Source organism: Paroedura picta, chromosome 1 (genome assembly GCF_049243985.1).
Source record: "Paroedura picta isolate Pp20150507F chromosome 1, Ppicta_v3.0, whole genome shotgun sequence".
Classification (NCBI taxonomy): Eukaryota; Metazoa; Chordata; class Lepidosauria; order Squamata; family Gekkonidae; genus Paroedura; species Paroedura picta.
Window position 1 is genome coordinate 72,077,260 of NC_135369.1, and position 26,313 is coordinate 72,103,572.

General features: G+C 41.5%; 1 protein-coding gene across 2 annotated transcripts; it reads right to left on the minus strand.

Moving 5' to 3' along the window:
- Window positions 1-715: 715 nt before the first annotated feature.
- RNF8 (ring finger protein 8) lies at window positions 716-25,926 on the minus strand. 2 transcript variants are annotated; one of them, XM_077342284.1, is made up of 8 exons: window positions 25,756-25,926; window positions 22,173-22,301; window positions 20,558-21,298; window positions 16,210-16,272; window positions 12,820-12,909; window positions 9,632-9,739; window positions 8,855-9,066; window positions 716-7,105 (listed from the first exon to the last, which is right to left on the minus strand). In XM_077342284.1, exons 1-8 carry the CDS (start codon window positions 25,876-25,878, stop codon window positions 7,066-7,068), a joined length of 1,506 nt encoding a protein of 501 aa, XP_077198399.1. In that variant the 5' UTR covers window positions 25,879-25,926; the 3' UTR covers window positions 716-7,065. The 2 variants fall into 2 exon arrangements, with proteins under 2 accessions (XP_077198399.1, XP_077198394.1); XM_077342279.1 differs by having other exon boundaries at window positions 8,862-9,066; window positions 25,756-25,925.
- Between the last annotated feature and the right edge of the window lie 387 nt (window positions 25,927-26,313).

The following is a 26,313-nucleotide window of genomic DNA, read 5'->3' on the forward strand; positions in this document are numbered from 1 at the left end:
GTATTTTAAGTGAGAAGGGGCTTTCCTGTCAGTCAACTGTTTGGCAGAAGGGGAAAGTCCCCCCCCTCAAAAGGAAGGCCCTCAGGCTCCCCTGCGTTTCTCTTGGAAAGGCCTCCCTCCCCTCAGTCAGGGGCTGTCAGAGGCTCCTTTGCAGCAGGCCTGAAGGGGGGGAGGGGGAGCACTCTGCAGCCTCCTGCCAGCTCTGTCAGGGTTCTGAGGCAATTTACAGTTGGACATGACAGTTAGGACAGCCTTGGGGCGAAAAGGGCTGGCACATCCTGTCCAAGCCTCTGTTCTCATCCCCATTGACAGCCCTGCTGACCTCCTCTCCCTTTGGTGGTCAAGAGCAGACTGGCAGCCAGACTGGGCTGGGTGAATGGAATTTTGGTCTGTCCTGGTGAGGGGCCAATAGGAAGGCACTTTGCGCACCTCCCCATTGGCTGCTTGGCCCTGGATGGACACTCGGAGGGCCCAATCAGGAGCCGCTTTGCGGCTCCTGATTGGGCCCTCTGAGTTTTTATCCTGGACAAGGCCCGCCCTAACTCCTCCCCAGGTGGCCTTACTCTTTTATTTAATAGGACCCTGTCCTATTTAAAGATGAGGGACTACTTTGCTGTTTCCAGCAAAGACCAGCAGGTAGAAGATCTATTGCTATAACAACTTGATTAGCAACACAAGGGTAAACAGAGAAAGACTGAAAGACTGGCCCAAACTGTGATTTTGTATTTTCTCTTTTATTTTAGCACTTTGATATTGGGATAACAATTTTATTACAGTATTGCTATTGGGACTATAATTTACAACTGAAGGGGGAAAATACAAGAAAATTTCCAGTGACGACTAGAAAAACTTCAGCCGATCAAAACTAATTACAGTTGACTAGTTACAGAAAAAGTTAGATGACAGAAACTATAGAGGGGAACGTTATAAAAATTAAAAATGAAAGGCTTGAAAGGTCAAATTACAAGGGAAATGAAAGAACTCAGGAATTTTTTTAAAAACTGAGGTCAATCAAAATAATGACAAAATGCAAACCTTGGAAAATAAGACAGGTGGCATAACTAAAGATTTGGAAAGAGAACTTGACAAACATGCCTTAATGGAACTAAGGGAATAAATATTATCTAAGACTCAAATCTGTATCAGAGGATATCAATAAGGCTATTAAAGGAAGGATTACTGTGATCCTTGCAAAAAAATTATATGGAACAGGAAAATATGGGCTGGGAAATTGATAAAGTTTATAAACTCAAAGTTTCCTAAAAACAAAGAACCTACCAAGGGATGAGATGGTACATTTTCTTAGGAAGTGTACAAGAGAGAAGAGTTTTGATGCAGCATTTTGACTTGTGGTTGCAAATAGACAATACTGGCATAATTGTACTAAAGGAAATTCAAAAAAGAATTTTGCATAAAAGAAAGCACTCTCTTTTTCTAACATATAAATTAAAGCAGAAGATTTCATTTCACTGGGACAAATTGGAAGATGTTCCATTTATGTTTAAAAGGCAGAGAATTACACTGAACTCGGTTCAGAAGTCAAGAGAATTTCTACTATGTCTTGAAGAAGAAATGGAGAAGAGTAAGGAACACGATCTGAGAGACCTACAACAACAGCTGCAAGAGACAAAGGAATCAGATGACTAAGACATGAACTTGGAGAAGTCAAAGGCCTAAAAAAACTTTTACATATATTATTCCAAATTCTGTAAAGGTCATGACATCCCATTGGTAAAAATCAATGAATGTTTGAGCAAACAAAGCTTAACACAGTTTACAGAAAAGCAAAGTGATTATGAATGACCATATTTTAGTAAGTGAGGTGTTAAAGGCCATAAAAATAAAATTGGAAAAGGTGCCTGGTCCATATGGGTTATCTGGTTTATATTAGAAGTTCTTTGAAGATGAAATTTTGCAAATTATAAAGAATTCTATTTTACAAAGAAGGAAACTGTCAGTCTTGGAAAGAAGCAAATATAACCCTAATGCCTAAAGGTCTAAACTTAGAACAGGTAAAAAAGTATAGGACCCATTTCATTGTTCAGTAACAAATGAGTTGTTCACTACAATTTTAGCAGAAAGACTGAAAAAGATTAAAATATGTTAGAAATGTGTTGAATGATCTTGAATATTGAGAAAGGCATAATAAAAGGCATACGGCACAGATGCAGAGAAACTTTTGACAACCTAAACTGGACTTTTCTTTTTAGAAGTCTGGAAGATTTGAACTTTGGAGATTTTTTTTTAATTGGTAAAATCACAGACTGCAAAAATAATTGTGAATGGAAATCTAAATCATGTGAGAATTATAAAGAAACAAGACACTGTTATTGGAAATTCTGAAAAGCAATAAGAGAGAATGAAATGATTGCAGGAGTAAAAATTGTTTTTCAGTGTAAATGAAAGATTGGATTATATTGAAGAACAGAAGATTATTGGATCCTGAAGGACGTGATTTGAGATTTGGATACTAATTATTGTATTTTTATAGCCCGTCCTTCCCGGTTTGCTCAGGGTGGATAACAGGATTTATACAGTTAAATTTACACCAATAAAGAGTTTTTTGAACATTTAAATTAATTTAAATTATATTATATTCTGAAACTACTTTGTTAACCTTAAAGCAGAAGCCCCGTTTTATTGGACAGATTGGTATTTTTGTGGGTGGTATATTTGCTGTTTTGTGGGTAGGGAGGCCATCTGTTTTCTCCGTGTTAATTTCCTAGCCTCAACTGTAAGCCTGGTGAAACAGCTCTATCTTGCAAGCCCCCCAGAATTGTTTACGGTTTGACAGAGGTAAGGTTAATATAGAATTTAAAAATCATTTTGCTAGATGTGCCATTTTATGAATAGGAGATAAATATAAATCCAGATTTTGTACAAAAACACGCTTATGGGATTTCTATACAAGAAGCTGTTTACAGGAATGAGATATTTAAAGATAAATGACTGACCTACTATGATATGCTGGATTTTTCACAGAGTGATTGTAAAGTGAAGACTAATAGCTGGAGGTTATTCCTGTCAATGGTACTTTTATGCACAACTATTAGAAAGATTTAAGGCAGATTTCTAAAAGCACATGGTTTTGACCATGTTAAGTCTATTCTTGAAATACAATTTTGTACAAATGATGAGCATGTTATTGCCAAGATGTATAAAATCTTTGTTACAATCTGAGACAGGGGAATCTTGAAAGAAAATGGTAAACTGGGCAAAAAACATTAGTTATAATATACAAATGGAACAATAGGAAAATATGTGGACAAAGGGTCTTACATTTACCTTAAGCTTTAAGGAGACCTTCAATAAAATGATTTATCATTGGCATCTGTCACCTGAAAGGTTATCAAAAATGTACAAAAATATGTCTAACTCTTGTTGAGAATGTGAACATGAAAGGACATTGTTTAATCTTTGGTGGACAAGAAAGAAAATGATGCAAATACATGTATTCTAAAGACTGAGATACAAATGAAACCAGAGACATTCCTTTGGGGATTAATGAAAAAAGTATTTGAAAAAAATATGGTACTCTGCTTCTCTATATTATTACAGCAGTGAGAAAGTTAAATGCTCAGAAATGGAAACACTCATTATTACCTGTGACTGAATTGTGGGTGATAAAAACGGCCAAACCTACTGCTTTAATTGAAGGCAGCTACGGTATTTCTAGCTAATTGGAAAACTTTCCTGCATTATGATTTCCTCCATTATATGAACAAAAACGAAATTATGGTTTATGGCTTTGAGGACTATGGGGGGAAACACGAAAGTACAGAAAAATGAATGGTTTTAAATTTCTGTATATACTATCATAGTGTTAACAATTTGATTTTTAATTGTCATAGATAAAATCAGAAGCTTCTTCACACCTTTTTTATTTTTCTCTTCCTATCTGGTAACTTGTATTTCTCTTGTTTCTTATCTGTGTTGTATTTTTAAAACTCTGAAAAGTTTTATTTTTAGAAACATAATTTCCAAAGCTTGTAACTGCTGTTATCAAGGACTATTTTTTAAAAACTTCTGGTCATGCTAATTGATTGTTAATTTCTTCTACAGCCAAGAGCTGAAAATGTTCTTACAATTTTTGTTCACATCTTAGTTCCACACATCATTATCTAGTCTAGGCCGAGCCTGTCGACAATAGCTGTTGCATTCTGCTATTGAACTCTGTTTCTACTTTGACTATCACCTTTGGTTCTGACTGGAAGTCAGATTTGCTGAACCTGCCTTATACTGGTAGTAATCAAAAAGAACTATCCAAAGATAACAAAAGGTTTCTCTTTCCTTCAAAAATAGCAATCAATTGAGTTACAAATTAGAAGAAAAATAGTGTATATATATTTGATAAAATAGAACAGACAAAAAAAGTACAACATGAATACACAAGCACAGAGAAACCTTTCCGTTCTATATAGGTTTCACCAAGGTAGAAGTGATTGATTTTCATTTTTTCTACAGAAAATACCCAACTGGTATCTGTGTGGTTAGTGCTGGAGCTATAAGCACCACACACACACTAAAAGCAAAGTGGTAAGTGTAAGCCTGTTAATTTAACTGAAGGCATCCACCAAGTGAACGTTTAAGGATCAAGACTGATCACTCTACAGGTCAACCTAGATGCTATACTTGTTGCCTGCCCTCTCCTCTTTAAACAGTCCTTTTCCCCAGCACTGCTTCCCCCAATCAAATTAGCAGTTCTACATTACAGCCCTAAAGTAATTATACAGAAGAACCACAGAAAATCCTGCTTACTAATCTCCTACATCATGTCCTGAATTGGAACCTAAAACCATGGAAGAACACAATATACCAGCTGATCACTGAATAGTCTGCATTGGTTCCTACAGCAGATGTCTGTTCCCTTTTTTGTTATTATAGCTTGCTTCCCATGTTGCAATTTTCCTCAAAAACATCAGTTAACTGTAGTGTTTTCCTCAAAAACGTCAGTTAACTGTACAAAACTTATTATCTCTTACACATGACTATTATACTGTATATCACATGAAGGGTGCATGTAAGTACCAGTCGCTTCCAACAACCCAGGGCCCAGTGAGATGGGTAGTTCTAATTGTCACATAGTTCTGCTTCCAGGACATGTTGGCCTGAACTAAATTCTGGAATTTATGAATATGTTGCAATAATTTATTGACAATAGTATACTCCCACAAGAATGTTTACATTAGAGTCTGGAGCTTCTTTGTATGAAAGCAAAGAAGAGAAGAGGGGTAGTCAGGCAGGACTGCACAGACAACAGGGGAATATTTGTCCATTTGTTCCTTAATAATGGATATTAGCTTGTGAGACTGTACAAAACAGAAGTAAGAATTTTCTTCCTTTTACAAAACCTATGTCTTAAATAAATAACAATCAACCTCTAGTTATATATAACAAGCAAATATAGAAAAGTTGCCTACCTAGTTATTGACTTGCTAGTCTGAAACTGAAACCCTTGAAATGAATTCTGGGTTGCTACAAACTTATTCCAGCAACATTTTTTGAACACTGATAAATATGTAATTGTCACATTTGTTTGGAGATCCAACTTTTTCACTCTGCCATCCCATCTACTGAACAACATTTCTGCAGAAGCCAAATCAGTCCATCTACACTAAGTACCTGTTATCGTTTTAGACTTTCTGCCGTTCAACCTTGAAGCAGTTAAGATGCTTGACTTGGAATTTAGGTGTAAGATTCTTTGGAGCTTAGGGAACAGTTTTTTTTTTAAAGCAATAGCAACCTGGTAGACTCACCATATTTATGGGGCCATAAGGAAAATTATCAAATGAGCTCACTATTATCAAAGCAAGCTTATATTGCAAGAAGATAAAGAACAGAGTAATATTACACAGGAATGACTCTTACAGAGAACATGGGCTGTCAGGCATCAAATCCTGCAATTTCTACTTTAATACAGGCCACATGCCCCGTTATAATGTACTGTTTTTCTCCTGCAAGCAGCAACCAAGGACATGGAGAAAAGGTGGGAACACACATCATAACACCATCAGGACTGGGCTGAAATAGATAGGGACTCAATACTGAGCTGCCCTTTTGGGCAGCCACTACATGCATTTTGAATTGCGTTGTTCTGTTTTGAACAAAAATTTCGGGAAACATTCTTACTGCAGCTCCAGAATATCAATAGGTATAACTGGCTGCCAGACAAGACTTCCAAAGTCTCTGCTGGTCTCATCAAATATTTGTATCTCTGTTTTTGAACACAGAAGCATCTTATAGGAATCTTCCTGAATCTTGCAACTTTAAAATGGTGGCAGAAACTGGCGGCCCACTGGTCAAATAAGTCCAGGATACCTGGTCTTCCACCTCGTTTAAACTTGCCAAAAAGCTAAATGGAGCCAAGCTACTTATAGTCAGGGAACTGGTCAGAAACATACAAGCTGCTGTGGCCACACTATTCCTCTTGCCTAAGGAAAAAGAGGATGCTGGCCTCAGGCTTTCGACCTTGTCCAGCTATGACTATGTTTGCAGAAGTGAGCAAAGGAAGTAATGTTGTGCCTTACCCTGTCTATATTAGCCACCCACTACTACAAAGTATAGGCTGCCTTCAAAATCAAATGTTTAAGGTCTACAGCCCAGACAAACAGATGACTCAAAAGAGTTATTTGGTTGAGGTACCTTCAGGCGAAGTAGCATGCTATCTCCCTGAATTAAAGAAATAACAGAAACAGAAGCTGATAGTCGCCATTGATCTAGGATGAAAAGTGGGTTTTGAGTCCTACAGTGTTTGATGATATGCTTTGGAGACTTTGTACATCTGTTTAAGAAAAAACAAACTTTAAATCCACAATTTAAACTCCAGTCTTTTCATTGTTCCCAACATCCAGTCCTTTCTCCGAGCAGACTCCACTCAGCTGCAAAAGTGCAGCCGACATTCTTCAGATGACGTGCTGGCTGTCGGAGTCCCCCTCGTACTCATCGCTTTCGTAGCTGCTGACTGACATGATGGAGCGAACAGAAGTAAGGCTGCTAGTCTCACTGTCTAATGTTGAGGTAATGCTACTGCTCTCACTGTCTGAGAAAGAAGTAAGGCTACTGCTCTCACTTTCGGACGCTGGGCTCTCCGGAGCAACTTGCTTCCCTGCAATTAAACACACACAAACAGTGATTAACTAAAAATGAGGCCAATATTTTATTGAGACTATCAGCTTACCAATGAGAATTTTCTTTGACAATCCCACCTGGAGACACTTCACACTAAAAACTTAAAAGTTCAAACTCCTAAGAACTGGTCTAAGCTACTTCATGCTATGAAGAATCCAAGCTGCCCAAGATGTGTGCACTCCATTCACAACTTGTAATGCCAAGGTCCTATTTTGCCCTTTTAAATTCAGGTACTTTTTCCAAAGTATAAACCAACTCATACCCCTTTCCATGTCAAACAAAGATGACTTGCACAAACTGTTGGGCTCCAGGAAACAAAGCAGTAAGACAGAAAGGAGCAGCATCCGACTTCTGGTGGGATTTACCTAGGAAGAAGCAATCTTCAAAATTGTTCAGGGATGGACAGGTGCAGGGACTTCTAAAATAGGGGGGCTTGTTCCAGATTGCAGCCAAATGCTCACCCACTACTTGCTTTATAGGCAGTGCTCCACTGGTAGATAGTGAACAATAGTGTTTGTATAGTGTGACAAAATGTTCTTGGCTTCATCAGGCATGCCTTGGGCACCTAGCTGAGGACGTCAGGCTGCTTTTTTAGCCTGCTGTGTGCACAGGGGGGATGGGGCATGAGGAGGTGCAGCCACCTGCTCATGGAACCCTGTTACCAAGCTTGGGTTCAAGATGGCTGCAGAAGCAGCTGCCTTGTAGTCAATGGGGTGGCATGACAGGAGGCTGCTTGGGGCAGCAGAATGCTTTGAGTAGCCCCTGCATATGAATCACTTGATGAGCATCTTCAGTGAGAACAACCTGGCCAATGTATTTGGAGTGCAAAAATTTGAAAATATGGTACCCTCAAGGGCATGATTGAGTGTTTTTCATAAGTAACCATCACTTCTCTCTTATTTTTCTAAGAAAGATCTTCTCAAGCCATATTGGAGAGTAGGATTTCCAGCCTGACAACTCTTTTATGACATTCATTTTTAAGCTCCTAAATGTATTGTGCTGCTGACAATTTTCTCAACGTTAGCAGGTTTTTATGCTTTACTTTGTAAGCCACCTCTAGCAGGTACACTAGAGAGATGGCCTAGACATTTTCTAAACAAATATATAAACTTCTTCCAAATAAAACAGGAAAAGCCTCCCTCATTCATTTCCTGTTAAATCAAGAAAGCCTGACTCACTTTAGAAAATCATGGCAAACTAAGGCTATTAATATTTAAATCTCTATCTATATTCTGGCTAATAAATCATACTGCTAAGTTCCTGCAGATTCAGTGGACAACAGGAGGTCTATAAAAATGTCCCATGAACCCTGGCAATTTCCCTGACCAAGTTCACTAATAGCAAGTGGTCACTGAGGCGACATAGTCTCTCCAACAGTGCATATCTGAATCTTGACTCTTGCAGAAAACAGCCTCCTGTTTTGCATCACATTAGTTAATTTTAATGTGACAAAGGAGACAGCTGATTTAGCTGGCCAACCAACATTCCGATAGTTAGCAACATCTATGAACAAGTGTCGATCAGAGATCCTGTTGTATGAACATTTTTGAAATGCCTAACCCAAAGTAGACTTTAGAACTGTACTGGGTATGCTATTTTTACAAAATAAACTTCCCAAGTGGACAGAAGCCTAACTTTACTTTGCTACTGATACATTTCTAACTGACAGTCATGACAGAAAATAAGCATTGAGCAAAATTCAAATGCCTAAGAACGGAAGACCCACCTCTCACCTTTTCGTTCTTTGATGAGCGACAGGCGACGTTGCTTTGTTTCAGCATCCAGGTTTTCCACCATTCTATCAATACAGTTGTCTAGAACCAGCGATCGTGTTTTGGACAATATTGTCCTTCTACAGATTGGACATTCCACCTTGCGCTTCATCCATTCTCTGATGCAATGGGAGCAGAAGCTGTGTGCACAGTTTAGAGTAACCGCCTGTTAAAACAAGAATCAAGTAGTTTACTTCCTTGCTCGTGAGAACAAAGTACTATTGGGAGAAAACGATTAGCATAGACAAATGTTAACATTTTGTATGGTTATTTCTTTCATGCAATGTGATGGATTTTTCTAATCTCTTATGGCATGCCTCTTCTCTGTATATGTCACTTTTTGGTTTGAATATTATTTGATGACATTTTGTGACATATATACTGCCATTCTATTTTGTACTTTAAAATAATAAAAACAAATCCTGGTTCTGAAGACCATACTTTTAATCTCATAACTTTCAGAGGAGGGGGGGAATGAAAGAGAATACAATCCCAGCTGGCTCACAGCTTTCAAAGAGACAGAGCCCAGGGTTGTTCTGTAGAACGTAGGGAGAAAGAACAGGGAACAAGCCCTGCAGAGAGCTACAGAGAGGAATCCATATACTGTACACATACAAGTCTAGAGAAGAGGCCTAAATTGGATTGGGGATCTTCAGAATGGATTCAGTGAGGAAGAAAATGCTTCTTGGAAGTTTTTCCACCCAGTCTCATTGGTTTTAATTATATTTTACCTCAATAAAGTGTTCAGAGCAGATTGTACACTGCAGCTCATTCTCCAGCACATCATTCATCTGGTTCAGAGCCTCCTCCTTTTGTGCTCTCGCCTTCTCTTTCTCCTCCTGTAACCAAAAACATACAAGATCAACAACGGCTGAGAATGCATTGGATAGAAGAGAGAATGTATTGGACCCGATAACTTTACTGTGAAGATCCTGCACTAAGAGTGCCCCAATTAATCACCGTGCCTCTGGTTGTTTAACTGTTATTCTGTTATTCCCTTTCTCTCCGCCACTTACTCCTTCCATTAAGCAGTTCTTGGAATTGGGGAGGTGCAAAGAATGTGCTGACAGCTGTGTGTCACTGGTGTTATTTTGGCAGGCCAGCATCCTTTCTAGACCATAAAGAAGGCCCTAGGCTACCTGGTTACAGTTACAGTTAATTGCTGGACATAATGATCTATGGAAAGTTGGTGCAACCATTCATGATTGGGTGAGGCCCCATGTGGAAGACAACCAACAGGGGCTAAAAGTACAGCTTGAGATAAAGGGAGATAGATGTGTGTTTGACTGTAAACCTGCTGGTGTACCAGGGGAGCCACCTCCTTTGCATGCCTTCTGAAGGAGTGCTGTGGGAAGCCCAGAACGGCCCTCTGACAGCCCTCTGTGACCGAGGCCAGCCAGGAAAAGCCTCCGTCCTGGAAATATTTACTTATGAGTAAGTCATGTGAGGTTTGCAGTTTGCTATCTGAGAAGGGAGGAATGCTTTGGGGATAGCCATCATAGGCAATTGCAGTAGGGAAAATACTGCTGATGCGGGTGGGACTAGGATAATATGGACTTTCCCTTTCCATATGGATCCCACCTTGGTCTTCCTGCAATCTTTCCAAAACCATCACAACAAAGCAAACGTGAGACCAATGCCATGGAAGATGTGGGAACTGTGCAGAAGCACCATGAGGCCATGGAGACATGTGCAGGGAGGAAACATTGTTTCCCAGTAGAAGAGTTGGTTTTATATCCTGCTTTTCCCTGCCCAAAGGAGTTTCAAAGTGGCTTTTAATAGCCTTCCCTTCTTCTCCCCACAACAGACAACCTGTGAGATAGGTGAGGCTGAGACAGCTGAGAAACTGCACTGTGAGAACAGTTTCTAATAGGACTGTGACTAGCCCAGGGTCACCCAGCATGTGGAGGAACAGAGAATCAAATCCAGCTTGCCACATTAGAATCAGCTGCTCTTAACCACGACACCAAGCTGTACAAATTGCCATTGCCTGAAAGAGATGTAACTAGAGCACAGGCAGAAGAAGCTGCTGCAGGAGGATGTACAAGTCTTTTTTTACTTGCTCATTGGCTGTTAAGGGATTCTTTTCCTTTAATTTTGGACCTTCTGGCCAATGGCTTCTCAGAACAATCCAAGAAGTTTGGGTATTTCCTACATGTGGGTATTTCCTACATGGAGAGGTGATTTTGTGGTTAATAAGGTTTGCAATATGAGAAGGAATGCTTTTGTCTTCTGTGCTTGCTTTCTCTCCCTTCTCCCCCTCTCTCTGTAGAGGGGAGTACTACACAGTCCCCCATCCCCATCCAAAGCAGCTTTTTCCTCCAGGGAAAGTGGTCTTTGCAGTCTGGAGAGGAGCTGTCACCCCCCACTTGCAGGCTGGCATCCCTGATCTTCCCTGGGGCACAGTACCACAAAGACCTCCCCAGCCCTTTCGTCCAGGGAAACTCTCCTCTGGAGAGGAGCTTTCATTCTGTAGGTTTTTCAAGTCCCACCTGGAGACTGGTATCCTTGAACAGTGGCAGGAATGCCAGCCTCCAGCTGGGACATAGAGATCCCACTTCTGGAAGCCTGAAGGTTTCTTGAAGCCTGAAGAATATTTAGAATCATAGAATCATAGAGTTGGAAGGGGCCATACAGGCCATCTAGTCCAACCTCCTGCTCAATGCAGGATCAGCCCAAAGCATCCTAAAGCATCCATTTCTCAGTGGTAAAGAAAGTTGAGAAAAGTTGACAAAGTCAGTAATTGAGAAACACTCTGTAAATTCTTTGCCAATGTTTTCATGTTTGACTGTAACATACAACTGTATTTTATTTACTTTGATATAGAACTGAACTGAAGAATGTACTAACTGAAAGGCTCTCAATTCTTCAAACAAGTTTTGTTATCAAATATTTTCATTGAAGGAAAAAACTGTGACAAGTTTATGAATTATTGTATGTTTATTATTGCTATTAGCAATTACTGTCACACTGTGTTTCTATTTGTTCCCCCCCCCCCCCAGAGCGTGGCATTCCTGCACCTCCATGGGATTCAGAGAGTCCCCCCTCCCAAGTAGCCCTTTTCTCCAGGGGGACTGATCAGTTGCCTGGAAATGCACTAAACACTACAAAACAGCCATTTTTCCCTGGGGAACTGATCTCTATATTTTATTTATGTATTCCATTTTTATACCGCCACTCCCTGCACAGCTGGCTCATGGTCATTTACACTCAATAAAACCAGACATAATACATCGATAAAACATCATAGCATTATACTAATAATCCTAAAATGTACAAAATTACAAAGTCATAGAGAAACGATGGCTGTTAAAACATATAGCTCCACCCCCAATGTCTCAATGCTCTGGCATCAGTATAGTACACAGTATGTAATCCTGATGATGTAACCAAGGGAAGGTAAATTGCCAATACTTCTGAACATGGTCTAGTAACCAGTCTGGGAACCTGGGGGGGGGGGGGTGACCAGATCTTATCACCCTGGGACCATCGCCTGACCTCAACCAAATGCCTGGCGGAAGAGCTCCATCTTGCAGACCCTATGAAACCCAGAGGGTTCCGTTAGGGCCCGCAACTATTCTGGGAGCTCATTGTACCAGGTAGGGGCCAGGACTGAAAAAGCCCTGGCCCTGCTCGAGGCCAGGTGCACTTCCCGGGGCCCCAGGATGACCAGCAAATTCATACCCACAGACCGAAGTGACCTGTAGGTGTGAACAATATGAAGACACCTCCAAAGTGACATACATCCCAAACACAGTCCCACCCTTGAAAAGCAAACCCACAAGGTGACTTGCCTATCTTTGGAAATGAAGCAAGCAACTGCCTTAAGTGCAAAACAGATGTTTTTAAAAGTGGGAACCTTGTAGCAAAGCCTGAACCAATTTGTCTCATTATATCACCTCCTATGTCTGTTCAATACCTTGGTCTCTTTCAGCTCCCTATCCTTGGCTTTAATGATTTCTTCAAAGTCTTTTTTGCTACGGCTCAGTTCTTCCATCAGAGCACGATGCTGAAAAATCAAAAGATAAAATCTGAATTAACAATTCCAAACGAGGACATTCTACTCCAGTCATCATCCTGAACACAACAAATGAACCACTGTCTACAGCCAATCTCTATGCTACATCCTTATAGAATCATAGAGTTGGAAGGGGTCATACAGGCCATCTAGTCCAACCCCCTGCTTAATGCAGGATCAGCCCTAAGCATCCTAAAGCATCCAAGAAAAGTGTGTATCCAACCTTTGCTTGAAGACTGCCAGTGAGGGGGAGCTCACCACCTCCTTAGGCAGCCTATTCCACTGCTGAACTACTCTGACTGAAAAATTTTTTCCTGATATCTAGCGTATATCGTTGTACTTGTAGTTTAAACCCATTACTGCGTGTCCTTTCCTATGCAGCCAATGGAAACAGCATCCTGCCCTCCTCCAAGTGACAACCTTTCAAATACTTAAAGAGGGCTATCATGTCCCCTTCTCAACCTCCTTTTCTCCAGGCTGAACATTCCCAAGTCCCTCAACCTATCTTCATAGGGCTTGGTCCCTTGGCCCCAGATCATCTTCGTCGCTCTCCTCTGTACCCTTTCAATTTTATCTACGTCCTTCTTGAAGTGAGGCCTCCAGAACTGCACACAGTACTCCAGGTGTGGTCTGACCAGTGCCGTATACAATGGGACTATGACATCTTGTGATTTTGATGTGATGCCCGTTGATACAGCCCAAAATGGCATTTCCCTTTTTTACCGCTGCATCACACTGCCTGCTCATGTTTAGTTTACAATCCACAAGTACCCCAAGGTCTCGTTCACACACATTGTTACCTAGAAGTTACCCATCCAGTAGGCATGCTTTTCATTTTTCTGACCCAGATGCAGAACTCTACACTTATCTTTATTAAATTGCATCTGGTTCTCATTTGCCCATTTTTCCATTGTGTTCAGATCTCGTTGAACTCTGTCTCTATCTTCCTGAGTATTTGCCAGTCCTCCCAATTTGGTGTCATCTGCAAACTTGAGGAGTAGTCCCTCCACCCCCTCATCTAGACAATTAATAAATATGTTAAAAAGTACTGGACCGAGCACCAAGCCCTGAGATACCCTGCTACTCACCTCCCTCCAGTCTGATGAAACACCATTGACAACAACTCTTTGAGTGCGGTTCTCTAACCAATTCCCTATCCACCTAACTATCTGAAAATCCAGAAAATCTGTTCTGACCCTGTTCTGATCCAGAAAATCTGTTGTTCTTGTTGTTGTTGTTGTTGTTATTGTTGTTATTGTTGTTAGATTTATTTCCCGCCACTCCCTTGCGGCTTGTGGCGGGTTACAACACCCTAAAATCCCCATTAAAACTCCATTAAAACAATAATTACATTCCCAGCATTACTAACATGGCAAGATCGGCAAGTCAACTTCCCCCCCCCTCCCACTACTGGCGGGTGGAGAGGGGATCCTGATGGTGATTATTTCAGACCCTGATGGTGTTTACTTTGGTCCTAATCCCAAATCCCAGGGGGGGCATAGGTCTATATTGTCAGCCTTGGCCTCAACCATAAACCTGGCGGAAGAGCTCCGTTTTGCAGGCCCTGCGGAACGATGAAAGATCCCGCAGGGCCCGCAGCTCTCCCGGGAGCTCATTCCACCAGGTGGGGGCCATCTCTGCCAAACAATTGTCAACCATGCTAGGCTAGATGGACCAGTGCTGTGACTTGGCAAAGGCAGCTTCATATGTATGATGGCTCCCATATTGGATTCATAAGTGATGCATTGTACCAAGAGCAGACACAAAACAAAAGAGGATAAGAATGAAGATAGAGCTGCTGAGGATTCCTGAATGTTCTGATCTGTTCTGACCCTTCTGACTGACTCTTATCTGCAGGATCTATAACAGACAGTTTTGGAATTATAATGTCTACCAAATGTAGTAAGTAAACAAAGCAAAGCCAGATCAGCAAGAAATAGCCTGCTACAAGTCAGGCCCAATAACAAAGCAACTCTGGTGGTCACAGGCCCAACTCTCAACTCAAACCAGTTCAACACATCATTATAACCTAAAACCTATATTGGGCAATGATATTCTCACTCATAGGCATTGGGGGGGGGGACTTTTTCTTGACAGACAGCCTCATGACCTTAAACAACTTCTCACCTACTACTATGACCTGCTCAACAGAGACTCAGGGACCAAGGATTGCAAAAAACCATGATGCTAGCTCTGTCCCCATATCCATTACTGGCCCTAACAACACTACCTATACCATCTCAGGTTCATTCATTAGTCCAGTGTCATACATGCCATCAAATGTCCCAATGCCCTTCCCCTTTCTACAGTGGACAAACAGGTGAGTCCTTATGCAAAATAATGGACATAAGTCTGATATTAAAAACCACAACATTAAAAAAAAAGTGGGAGAATAATCTTTCAGATCATTTCAATGCTGACCTAAGAGTGGCAGTCCTCAAGCGAAGTTTCAAGGGGCAATTACAGAACCTGAGTTCATTCACAAATTCAGAACAATGCCTGCCCCAAGGGCTGAACAGGAACATAGGACCCCCCTAACTTCTAACTGTGATGACCCAAATCTCCATTCCAACTCATATCTGATTAAGGGAGCTCTGACTCTCAAGAGCTTGATATCCCCAAAATTTTGTTGGTCTCTAAGGTGCAACAGCACTTGAATCTAGGTGTTCTACTTCAGACTAACATGGCAACCCTCTTTTCTATAATTAGGCCCATGTGAGTGGAGAACATACACTAGAACACCCAAGAAACACAGCAAAATGTTGGTTCCAGGTGGCAAGCATACTTTCAGTGATGCTTGTCTGCTATTGCTAATTTTCCTATTCAGGAATCCTCAGCAGCTCTATCTTCATTCTTATCCTCTTTTGTTTTGTGTCTGCTCTTGGTATAATGCATCACTTATGAATCCAATATGGGAGCCATCATACATATGAAGCTGCCTTTGCCAAGTCACAGCACAGGTCCATCTAGCCTAGCATGGTTGACAATTGTTTGGCAGAGATGTTTCTGATGACACACAGCAATAGACCAGTTTGAACATGTTTTTTCAAATGAAGAATAAGGTGGTAGATAAGCTAAATATTTTAAACATGTGCCAATAACAGTCATAACTGGAAAGAGAACAGCTTCAAAATGATGAAAACCATGAGATTTTTCTGCAATCCTGGTAGTTTCTCCAGATTTGTGAAAGTATCTCACCTTTCCATACATAGCCCCATTATGTGAACATTTTGAACAGCATTCTTGAACCAATCAGAAATATGGAAATTGCCTAGAACTGTACTATGTTACCTGAATCAGGACCTGGGCCAGCTGTTCTTTTAGTTTATCTTCCCCTGGTTCCTCCTTTGCTCCCTAAATGACAAAAAGAAGGCTGTCAGTCAAATACAAAAAGAACTAAGAACATGTAGGATGAAAAGCCAAAGCAGCTAAGTATTTGTTTTTTTATTTCAATTTAAAACTACTATTATTAGGGCCTATCAACTATTGTTTTGCCTAAAGCAGCCTTCTTCAACCTTTTGGCTGTGGAGGAGAACATGAAATAAATGTTTGGGCTTTGAGGACCCTCGGAAGCTGGCTATGCCTCCCTGCCAGACCCCCTGGAAGTGAAAAAACCACTCACACCCTTTGCCCTCCTTTTGCTCCCTTTCCGCCTCTACTACTACTACAGTGGCTCTGCCTCACATAGGTCAGAAAGGAGGACAGGAGCTGAGAAGACAGCTTAGACCCCCCCCCCCCAATACTATGTCACAACCAATTCCCACCCATGGCCTACCTACCAAGCCCACCAGGCAGAGGCAGCCAGTTTGTGGCCAACCCTAGCTTGTGGCCAAGTCCACTAAGGCAGGAGGGGAAAGGGGATGGAACCCCCTGGGGGTCCATGGACTCCTTGTTGGAAATCCCTGGCCTTGCAGCAACAAATACTTTACTTTGAAATGTTGCATTCATTATTGTCTGTGAATGGCAAGGAAATAGTTTAGAGGAAATATGAAATAAGAGGCAGAAGGAAACTGAGAGCTGTGAGTTAGATGAAGAAGCAGCGCCCAGGGCAGTACAAGCTCTTTTCTGGACTCTGATGCAAGATTATGGATTTAATGCCTGCTGCAGAGGTTTTTCATTTGCTTCCAATATATTTGGTTTACATATTGCAAACAAAACCAATATTGCAAAGCCTCTAATTCTCTCTCTCAAACTTAGGAACTAAATCCTGGAATGAGAACCTGAACTTCTCACCTGTTAGGGAGGTATATTACACTGGTGACATAACAGAATAACGGAGAAAACACTTTAGTCAGCTGTGAAGGCAGCACACAAAGAAGGAAAAGCTTCAGCAGCTAGCAGGGGTTAAAACTGACCCAGGAACCAACTTCACAAAACCCAGTCAGAGACAGCTGGGACAATCTGAAAGATATATAAGCAGCTGCTGGACTTGAATTGCAGCTAGGTCAGTTTAGGAGCCTGTCAAGATTGAGAGGGCTGAGGCTGAGGCACAGCAGCAGAGAGCAGAAGCCTGCTGCAAAAATAAACTGCTGAAGGTGAACTAAGATGACAGGCAGACCAGCGCTGGAAGCTAGTCGGTGAGAAGAATATTTGAGCCCTTCTGCCATGAATGAGGCAATATTATCATTTTCTGCATCAAAGCATAGACATGTAAATTGTTTAGAAATTCTGAAGCTTTGGGGGGGAATATTTGGGGGGAGGGGAATTTTAGGAAAAACTGAAATGTATGCAATACTTACTAAACTAAACCTAAACTAATTTTACGACTTTGACAATATAAAATGCATCATGTATTACTTAACATATAAAAGTTATTAAAAGCTTAGTTTTAAACAAGCAAACTTACAATTATGGCCAGTACTTGAGGGAAAACTGTAAGCTGCTGCATCCTTATACCAGGTTTTCTTAGCCAAGGTTTTGGGAAACCCTGGGGTTGACAGCCCTCAAAGGGTTTTCTGAATGGGTGGGAGTTAATTTTGTATATATTTTTTTAATGTATTAAACATTTATTGGGTGATATGACCACATATGGTCATGCTGACCCCCCCCCATGGCCAATGATGGGCCTGGAGTGGATGGGAAGGGGAGGGGCCTGGAGTGGGCATGTCCACAGCTATGCTCCCCAGCCATATTCTGTACAATCATGCCACTTCTGAGGTTTCCCGAAGCCTGAAGAATGTTTCAGGGGATTCTCAATGGTAAAAAAGTTGAGAAAGACGGCCTTATACATGTACTTTAATTTTTCCTGCCTGGTTAGAGAAAGCTCAGTTATCAATTAGAGAAATCAGAGATTTCCTCAAAGGCTTTGGTGTTGTTTCTTCTAAAAGTCCTGCCTGCTCCCCTCATAAAAATTCAACTTTTCTCAGTGCAGAAATACATCTTGGTTTTAAGAGCTGTATATGCCTACACTATGCCCTGCCTACCTTGTCTTTAAAAGTGTTTCATTCTAAAAGAGAAAATATTTCATAGGAGTGTTTTTCAGTATTCTCCAAAACTTACAATTCTTTCATTGGAGGGGGTAAGGCCTGAGGGAGACGAGTGTAAACAAAAGGAGTTTCTGAATTTTTCTACATCTTCAGATTTCTACCTATGTGTATCTGATGAATCCTAGAGTACCGCAGATACAGGCTCACATTATACTAGCCAAAGAATATGGAAGCCACATCCTGAGATGTCAAGGATAAGTGATTGGGACATGAGAGCAAAGAAAAATGAATAGCAGCTTTATAATCCCCATGAAATGGCTGTGGAGACACTAAGGAACTGAAAATGTATTTTATCGCCAAAATCAATGAGGGAATAATCAGTGTTCCATAAAGCATACACCAGGTCATCAGTGGTACTGCCTTTTAAAGCAAAGGAATTTGCTAAACTAAGATTTTAAAGGCATTGTTGCTAATAAGCCCAGAACTACCACAGAAAGAACCATTTTTTACATTTGTCTTTGTTATCTAGCAGCTAAAAAGAGAGGATTCTTTGAAAAATGGAAATCAGATTTGGCACTGATTTCTGCTATACATTTTACTTTAAAGGGGGGTTCAGGGATATTCATTCTGATGATGTGCAAATTTACTCAGCTGTAAGCATTACTTGATTTAATGGAGCTTATTCCGAAATATCCATGCACAGGAATGCACCCTTGAACATATAAAACTGTCTATGACAGATCACTGGTCCAATCAGCCCAGCACTGCCTACTCTGAACAGTACTGAACCTAACAGTCTTCTCCAGAGATCATTCCCTGCCCTTGAGACATATATTTTGGAGGTATAAACAGACCAGCCCAAATTTCTTCACTACTTATGAAATAAGTTTCCTTTAAAAAGAACTATATATTGTATGGTATTTGAGCATATGTACAATTATGTAAAGGTAAAGGTATTCCCTGTGCAAGCACCGAGTCATGTCTGACCCTTGGGGTGACGCCCTCCAGCGTTTTCATGGCCGACTCAATACGGGGTGGTTTGCCAGTGCCTTCCCCAGTCATTACCGTTTACCCCCCAGCAAGCTGGGTACTCATTTTACCAATCTCGGAAGGGTGAGTCAACCTTAAGCCGGCTGCTGGGATCGAACTCCCAACCTCATGGACAGACAGCTTCAGACAGCATTTATTCTGCTTACCACTCTGCGCCACAAGAGGCTCTGTACAATTATGTAGTTGCTTGCAAATAAATTGAAAGAGCAAACCAGTCATAATTATTAAATTAACCACAGTGTAACACATACATTAATTTAATTATATTGTAGGTATCAAAGCACAGAGGATAGCAAGCTTAATTTTAAAAAATTGGTTTTTTTATTGACACAGTTTGTGTAAAGTCCAGTGAGTCTAGGAATGATCTTATTTAGAGGTATTAAATGTAGGCCATTACATGGCTGAGGTACGAATGGCAATCCTCAAGGCTTCAAGGAGACATTACAACATGAGATTGTTGAATTTGAGTTTATTTACAAATTCAAAACAATGGACCCCACCCAGGGATAAATAGGGACGTAGAATTCTTATTTCACTACACACGCTAATTTTCTGCTCCTAAACATTACTCCATGCTCCAATCAATCTGATTACATATTGAGTTGTAGCTTTGTATCCTCTCTTTCTTGCAACACCCCACTCACCTTCTGACTGGAATATAAGAACTCAGGGATCTCCATTTCTACTTTTATCTGACCAAGGGAGCTTTGACACTCAAATGTTTATACTCAAAATCTTGTTGGCCTTGAAGTGTCCATGAAACAGAAGCCAACCTCTTTCCCAGTCATTCATTTGGCTTATGTTTGTCTTTAAAGCTCATCTGAGCTCCCAGGTCCGGGCCCTGCTGGAGCTAGTACAGTTCCGCAGGGCCCGCAAAATGGAACTCTTCCTCCAAGCTTTTGGTTGGGGCAAGTGAACTGGGGAAATTTCAATCTGACCAATCTGCTGGGTTATGGTCAAAATGTTTAAAATGGATTAATTAGTGAATGATTAAATGTTCAGTGTCATTGATGTTGATGCAGTTACTGAATTTGTGTTGGATCTGTCATATTGGATTCACAGTCTCTGAACCATTCTGAGGTGCGAGGGAGGGCGGTATAAAAATGTAATAAACAAACAAACAGTACGGTTCCAACTGGGAGTTTTTGCATGGCAGTGCTTACCTCTAGCTCTTCACAGAAAGTCTTTTCCAGCTGTTCCACCCTCTGCTGCTGCTGCTCCTGCTCAGTGCAAAGCTGTTCCTGCAAGTCTTGCAACTCCTGCTCTAAAACTTGGATGTCTTTTGGAGTGCACTTCTTATTCTTTTGTCTCACATGCAAGACAGCGGTCTGCTTCTCCTGCATCTTGGCTTTTAACTTTGTCATTTCCGCCAGTGTTTTCATTATTTCTTCCAAACCACTCCAAGACTGTGCCAAAGTGGGACCTTTCTGGTCCCTTGAGATGGGAGCTAAAGCATTCCCAACTTGGACAATACTACAGTGATTTTTCTTCTTCTCTTTCTTGCTTGGTCTTGGAGGAAGTAGCACTACATCCAGATTTTCAGTGGGTTGTTTGGACAGTTCTGTACTGACTGCCTCAGATTTCCCTAAAGAATCACCATCTGAAGACAGTCTGTCTCTCTTAGTCCTGGAATTGGAAGGTCCTTCCACACTAGAGGGGTCTAATTCTTCCAAGCTAATTTTACGCTTAGCCCTTATGTCCTTCATTTTTTCAGTTAACTGGTCATTTTTCAATGCTAAAAAGGGACTAACTTTCTTCCATTCATCCTTTATTAAAGTATATTCATATTCGGCTGTTTCTCTGGATTTTAAAGGCACTCCTAACTGAATGAAGTCACCTTCTTGCAAAAGATAGGCTTTTGATGGATCAATGCGTTCAAAATTCAGCCAGACACCATTTAGACTCTGGGGAAGGAAGAGAAAATAAAAAGAGGTTTGTTTTGTTTTAAAGAAACTGGAATCCCTTAAATAACACCAAAACTGTAAATGCAGCAAATGACTTATAGCTCTAACACTCCTGGAACATCATCAGTAGGCTTAATGTACCTGGTGATAAGATAAGAAGATGAGTTGGTTATTCTCTGCTTTACAAGCAGAATACAAAGTAGCTTTTGAAGCCATTAGAGAAGACTTTAAATCCCGCTATCATATCCACTCCATGCTGTTGAACTATTTTGTTCAGAAATAAATAATAGTATTACTGGCTACTTGAGAAAATGACAATAAAAGCTTTAAAAGAGAGAGAAACAGACAGATGGAGAAGACACAGCAAATGCCTGTCAAATCAAAGAATACAATTCTGTACTCAGGCGTTCTGAGTGTCATGATATCAGTGGAATTACATAGACATATAGCAGTCAAAATCAAGTAGAGGAAGACTTAAATATACACATTACTTGCTATTCAAGGGTACATAGTAATATTATCATTATACAGCAACAGTAAACACTACAGAAGAGATAGATCAGGGCGGGTAGCCATGTTTGTTTGTCTGTAGCAGCAGAAAAGAGCCGAAGTCTAGTAGCTCCTTTAAAACCAACAAAATTTTTGAGCAAGATTTTTTATTAGTCGGTGTTCTTCAGATACCCACATATCAAATAACCACTGATCTTCACAAACACCACTCCGGGACATGGGGGATCCTGAGAAACTACTGGGAAAGGGGATCTGAAGTAGAAGGGGAAATCTGTGTACACTTCAGTTTAGTCTGGTTCCAACCCCATGCTTTTTAACTGGATTCCACATTCAGTATCTTTCAATTCATAATCAGTTTCTGTACCTTATTATCTGTCACTGTCCACTGACCATCAGTATTCTGCTTGAACACACAATGGCTCCGTGAGATCATCAACGGACAGGATTTTGACATCAATTGGTAGGTGACACCAGCTCCTCGACCTATAGTAACCTGAACATAAAAATAAAAATTCTTAATAGTTTATACCATTTAATATTTTATGCCAGTCTGCATAGATATGGGATGAGAGTGTGCTATTGTTTGATTCTCCACTCCTCCAGATGCAACCAGCTGGGTGACCTTGAACCAGTCACAGTTCTTTCAGAGCTCTCAGTCCCACCTACTTCACAGGGTGTCTGGGGAGGGAGAGAAAAGGTGGGCAATTGTATGCCAATTTGAGACTCTTTCGGGTAATGAAAAGTGGGGTATGAAAAACCAGCTCTTAATAAATTAACTTAAAATTATCTGCTATGGATAGGACACCCAGTATGAATTAATTACTTTCTTGCCAAAATTCAAGGAAATACAGTAATACAACATAAAAATATTCCTTTAAGAAGAGTATTTCACTTGAAGTGCACATTTTTAATCTGATAGTCAAAAGATAATAGAAAACTTTTGAACAAATGCAGACTTTGCAAATCAGGAAAAACACATGTGTTTGAAAAGAGGACTATGATGAATAACAGACAAATCCTAGGGGCCTTTCCGCACAAGGACCAATGCAGTTAAATGTTTTCAGTATGCAGAAATGCTATATTTAATAGTGGAATTTCATCATTCCACATACCTTTAATTCTAGTGGAATATTGAAGTCCCAGTAGCGGTCTATTCATTCCCCACAGGTTTCCGGTCTCACTGGAATAGCAACAAAGGAAGCTATATTTTTCCGCGCTTCTTCCCGCCCCTGGCTGTCAATCAAACAGAACAGCCAATGTTCATGCTCCCGAAAAGCACCTTTCCCTTTAAAAACTTTTTAAAAACCCCAAACACACCAGTTGCAACGAATATGTGTTCAATCATTGTCTCAGAAAGATCTTTTTTGCTGCTGTAGGAACTGGCGCTTAATTGTTTCCATGCTCTTCAAGTAAAAATAACCCCCCCCCCACGATGGGCGTGATTTGTGGCTGAAATTACAGGCAGTGCCGAACAGGGGGCTGTATTGTGCTTGGAAACTTTAAAGACACTTGCAGTAGGTAACTCTGTTTTACAGTTAAGCACTTCTGTGGAGGGACTTTAGCCGGAGAAGCCTCGCTTGTTCGTTGCTTTCACCGGTCTAAGGAAAAAAATGGCGATTGCGTCTCCGGAAGCTCGGGGGCGAGAGCGAGGGAGGGACATTCTTTCTACCGCTATTTTGAGAACGCACATGTCTTTCACTGATGTGTTACAGCTTGTGCTCAGAAGTGTAGCGGTTTTTTCAGGGGGAATCCACTTTTCTGGATTTCCCCCTAAGCGTTATAAAATTCCAATTGTTGCAGGAGTTCGGCGGGAGTTTTGCGGTTTGATTATGATGTCATGCGGAACGTTAAATGAATAGCGTTTACGAAAGGTAAGACTTTGGCTACATTTAAGATGTACAGAATGGCCCTAAGTGTACTGATACAAGTAAATGAGTATAAGAGAAAGCAATAGTTATTAAAACATTCTCCAGAATGCAAATTACTTTGGCTGGAAGTTTATAAGCTATTTTGACATTCATTCTTGTTTTCTATAACAATTCATCTGCAGCGACATGGGATGTTAATACCTAAACTGCACCGGCCAAATCTTTTCATTGTGCTCCCTTCAGGTCCCATGGCATGTTCCATTTCTGCTTCTATCTCAAACTTCCCAAATACTGCAGTTGTCACAGCTTTCTAAATGCTTATGAAATCTAAAATAAGACCAGGATCCTCAGGGTCCTCTGAAGTTGTATCATCCTCATTAATGCGAAAGGTTTCTTGGAGAAACTGCCCTGGCATTCCTCACAATAAGGCTCACCTGCACAACTATGTGGCTTTTGAGGTCGCCACACTTCATGTATGCAGCAGAGTGCCAAGGAACAATTCAGGAGGATTGGACTGGAGGTACCTTCCAACTCTAAGATTCTATTCCAATTCATAAACTTTCCCCAGACACCCTGTGAATTCAATGTTCTTCACACTGCTCTCCCCAAAGCTATTATGAGCCTCTGAAAAGAACCTTTGACACATTTGTTGGTAATGGTGACTTGTATGTTTTTGTTTCCAAAAATATGATAACACATAATCTAGCCTGCATTTAACTGTGATTCACCATGTTCATCGCAGTCATATATTTTGATATGTCATATGTTTGATAATCCTCTTGCTATTGCCATTTCAAGCAGAGAATAGTTGGTTTTTATAGCCCACTTTTCACTGCCTGAAGGAATCTCAAAGCAGCTTACAGTTGCCTTCCCTTCCTCTCCCCACAACATACACCCTGTGAGATAGATGGGGCTGAGAGAGCTCTGATATGTCTGCTCTGTGACTTGCCCAAAGTCACCCACCTGTCTGCATGTGGAGGAGTGGGGAATCAAACCTGGCTCACCAGATTAGAGGCTGCCACTCTTAACCACTACACCAAAAAGGGTCTCAGCAAAATCAAGTATACTGCAGCATCTAATCCTGCCCAGTTTATTTTCAAATACCTCTACTAGCACAGGACTAGTTGCTAGTCCAATCCCAATTCACTTCTGCTTAGCTATTTTGCACTCTCTTATATGCACACATTTGTATATATTTACATGAAAAACCTCTTAGAGCCTCTTGTGGTAAGGCAGCCGTCTGAAAGCTTTGCCCATGAGGCTGGGAGTTCGATCCCAGCAGCCGGCTCAAGGTCGACTCAGCCTTCCAACCTTCCGAGGTTGGTAAAATGAGTACCCAGCTTGTTTGCTGGGGGGTAAACGGTAATGACTGGGGAAGGCACTGGCAAACCACCCCGTATTGATTCTGCCATGAAAATGCTGGAGGGCGTCACCCCAAGGGTCAGACATGACTCGGTGCTTGCACAGGGGATACCTTTACCTTTACATGAAAAACACAACTGAGACAGTCTACTCTACCAATGCATCAGACCAGAGTTGACTTGTAAAACTGACAGGTGACTGGCCAAAATGTACATAGCCAACTTCTGCTCTTCTGGAAACATTTCACACAGCCTTAGTCTGCCAAAACCAGTGGGGACTCAAGCACCAGTGTGGCATAGTAATTAGTATCAGTCTAAGATCAGAGAGATCCCCACTCTGCCATTCCATAGGCACTTAAGGTCACTGCCCTGTTCTCAGCCTAACCTACCTCACAGGGTAACAGAAGAGGAGGAAAACGACGCCCGCTGCTTTAGGTCCCCATTGCAGAGCAAGGCAGGATGCGAGTGAAATTAAATAAACCAAGGCAGTAACCGGTAAGAGCAAACTCCAGCTCCGCTAAACTGCAGAACAGAAGCCATAATTGGGAACAGCAGCACAAGGTATTAGAATGAGAAGAAACCCATAAAGCAGCAGCAGTACAGCTACAGGAGGAAGGAGCCCACCCAAAAGCCCTCCGAGCAGGGCAGCGGGTGCCGCGGCACCCCCCGCGGGAAGACGTCTTGAGAGTTGCCTCGCCCGCCCCGCCCCTCGTCTCACCGCACGGCCATCCTCCAGCAGCAGCCACTCTTCGTTCATGCCCGCCCTCCTGAGGCACCAAACCCGACCCGGGTCTCCTGAGGGACGAGCCGCTCTGCCTTCGCTGCCAAAACTCTCCGCCATCTTCAACGACCCCAGCGACCCGCAGGCAGAAGCAATCGCTCGCTTGGAGTAAGCACCGCCCCACAGAGGGAAGGAGGGGCAAGTACCAACACTTAAGCGCTTCAGCCGCCCGTCACAAAGATGGCGCCTTAGTCGGCCGCCCACAAACATAAGGGTGCCAGACTACATCAATCGATCCTAGAGGATCGCACTGCGCCGGCTTGCCTTTGAAATATGGGGAAACAGCTAGCTGGTTCATTGGCAGGAAGGAACGTATAGCACACTAGCCCCGGACTTAGGTGGCCAACTCTGGGTTGGCAGATACCTGAAGACTTTGGAGGTGGAGCTGGAAGTGACCAGAATTTGGGGGAAGAAAGGGACCTTATTATTGGAGTATAATGCTATGGAGTCCACCTTCCAAAGCAGCCATTTTCTCCAGAGAAATTGATCTCTGTA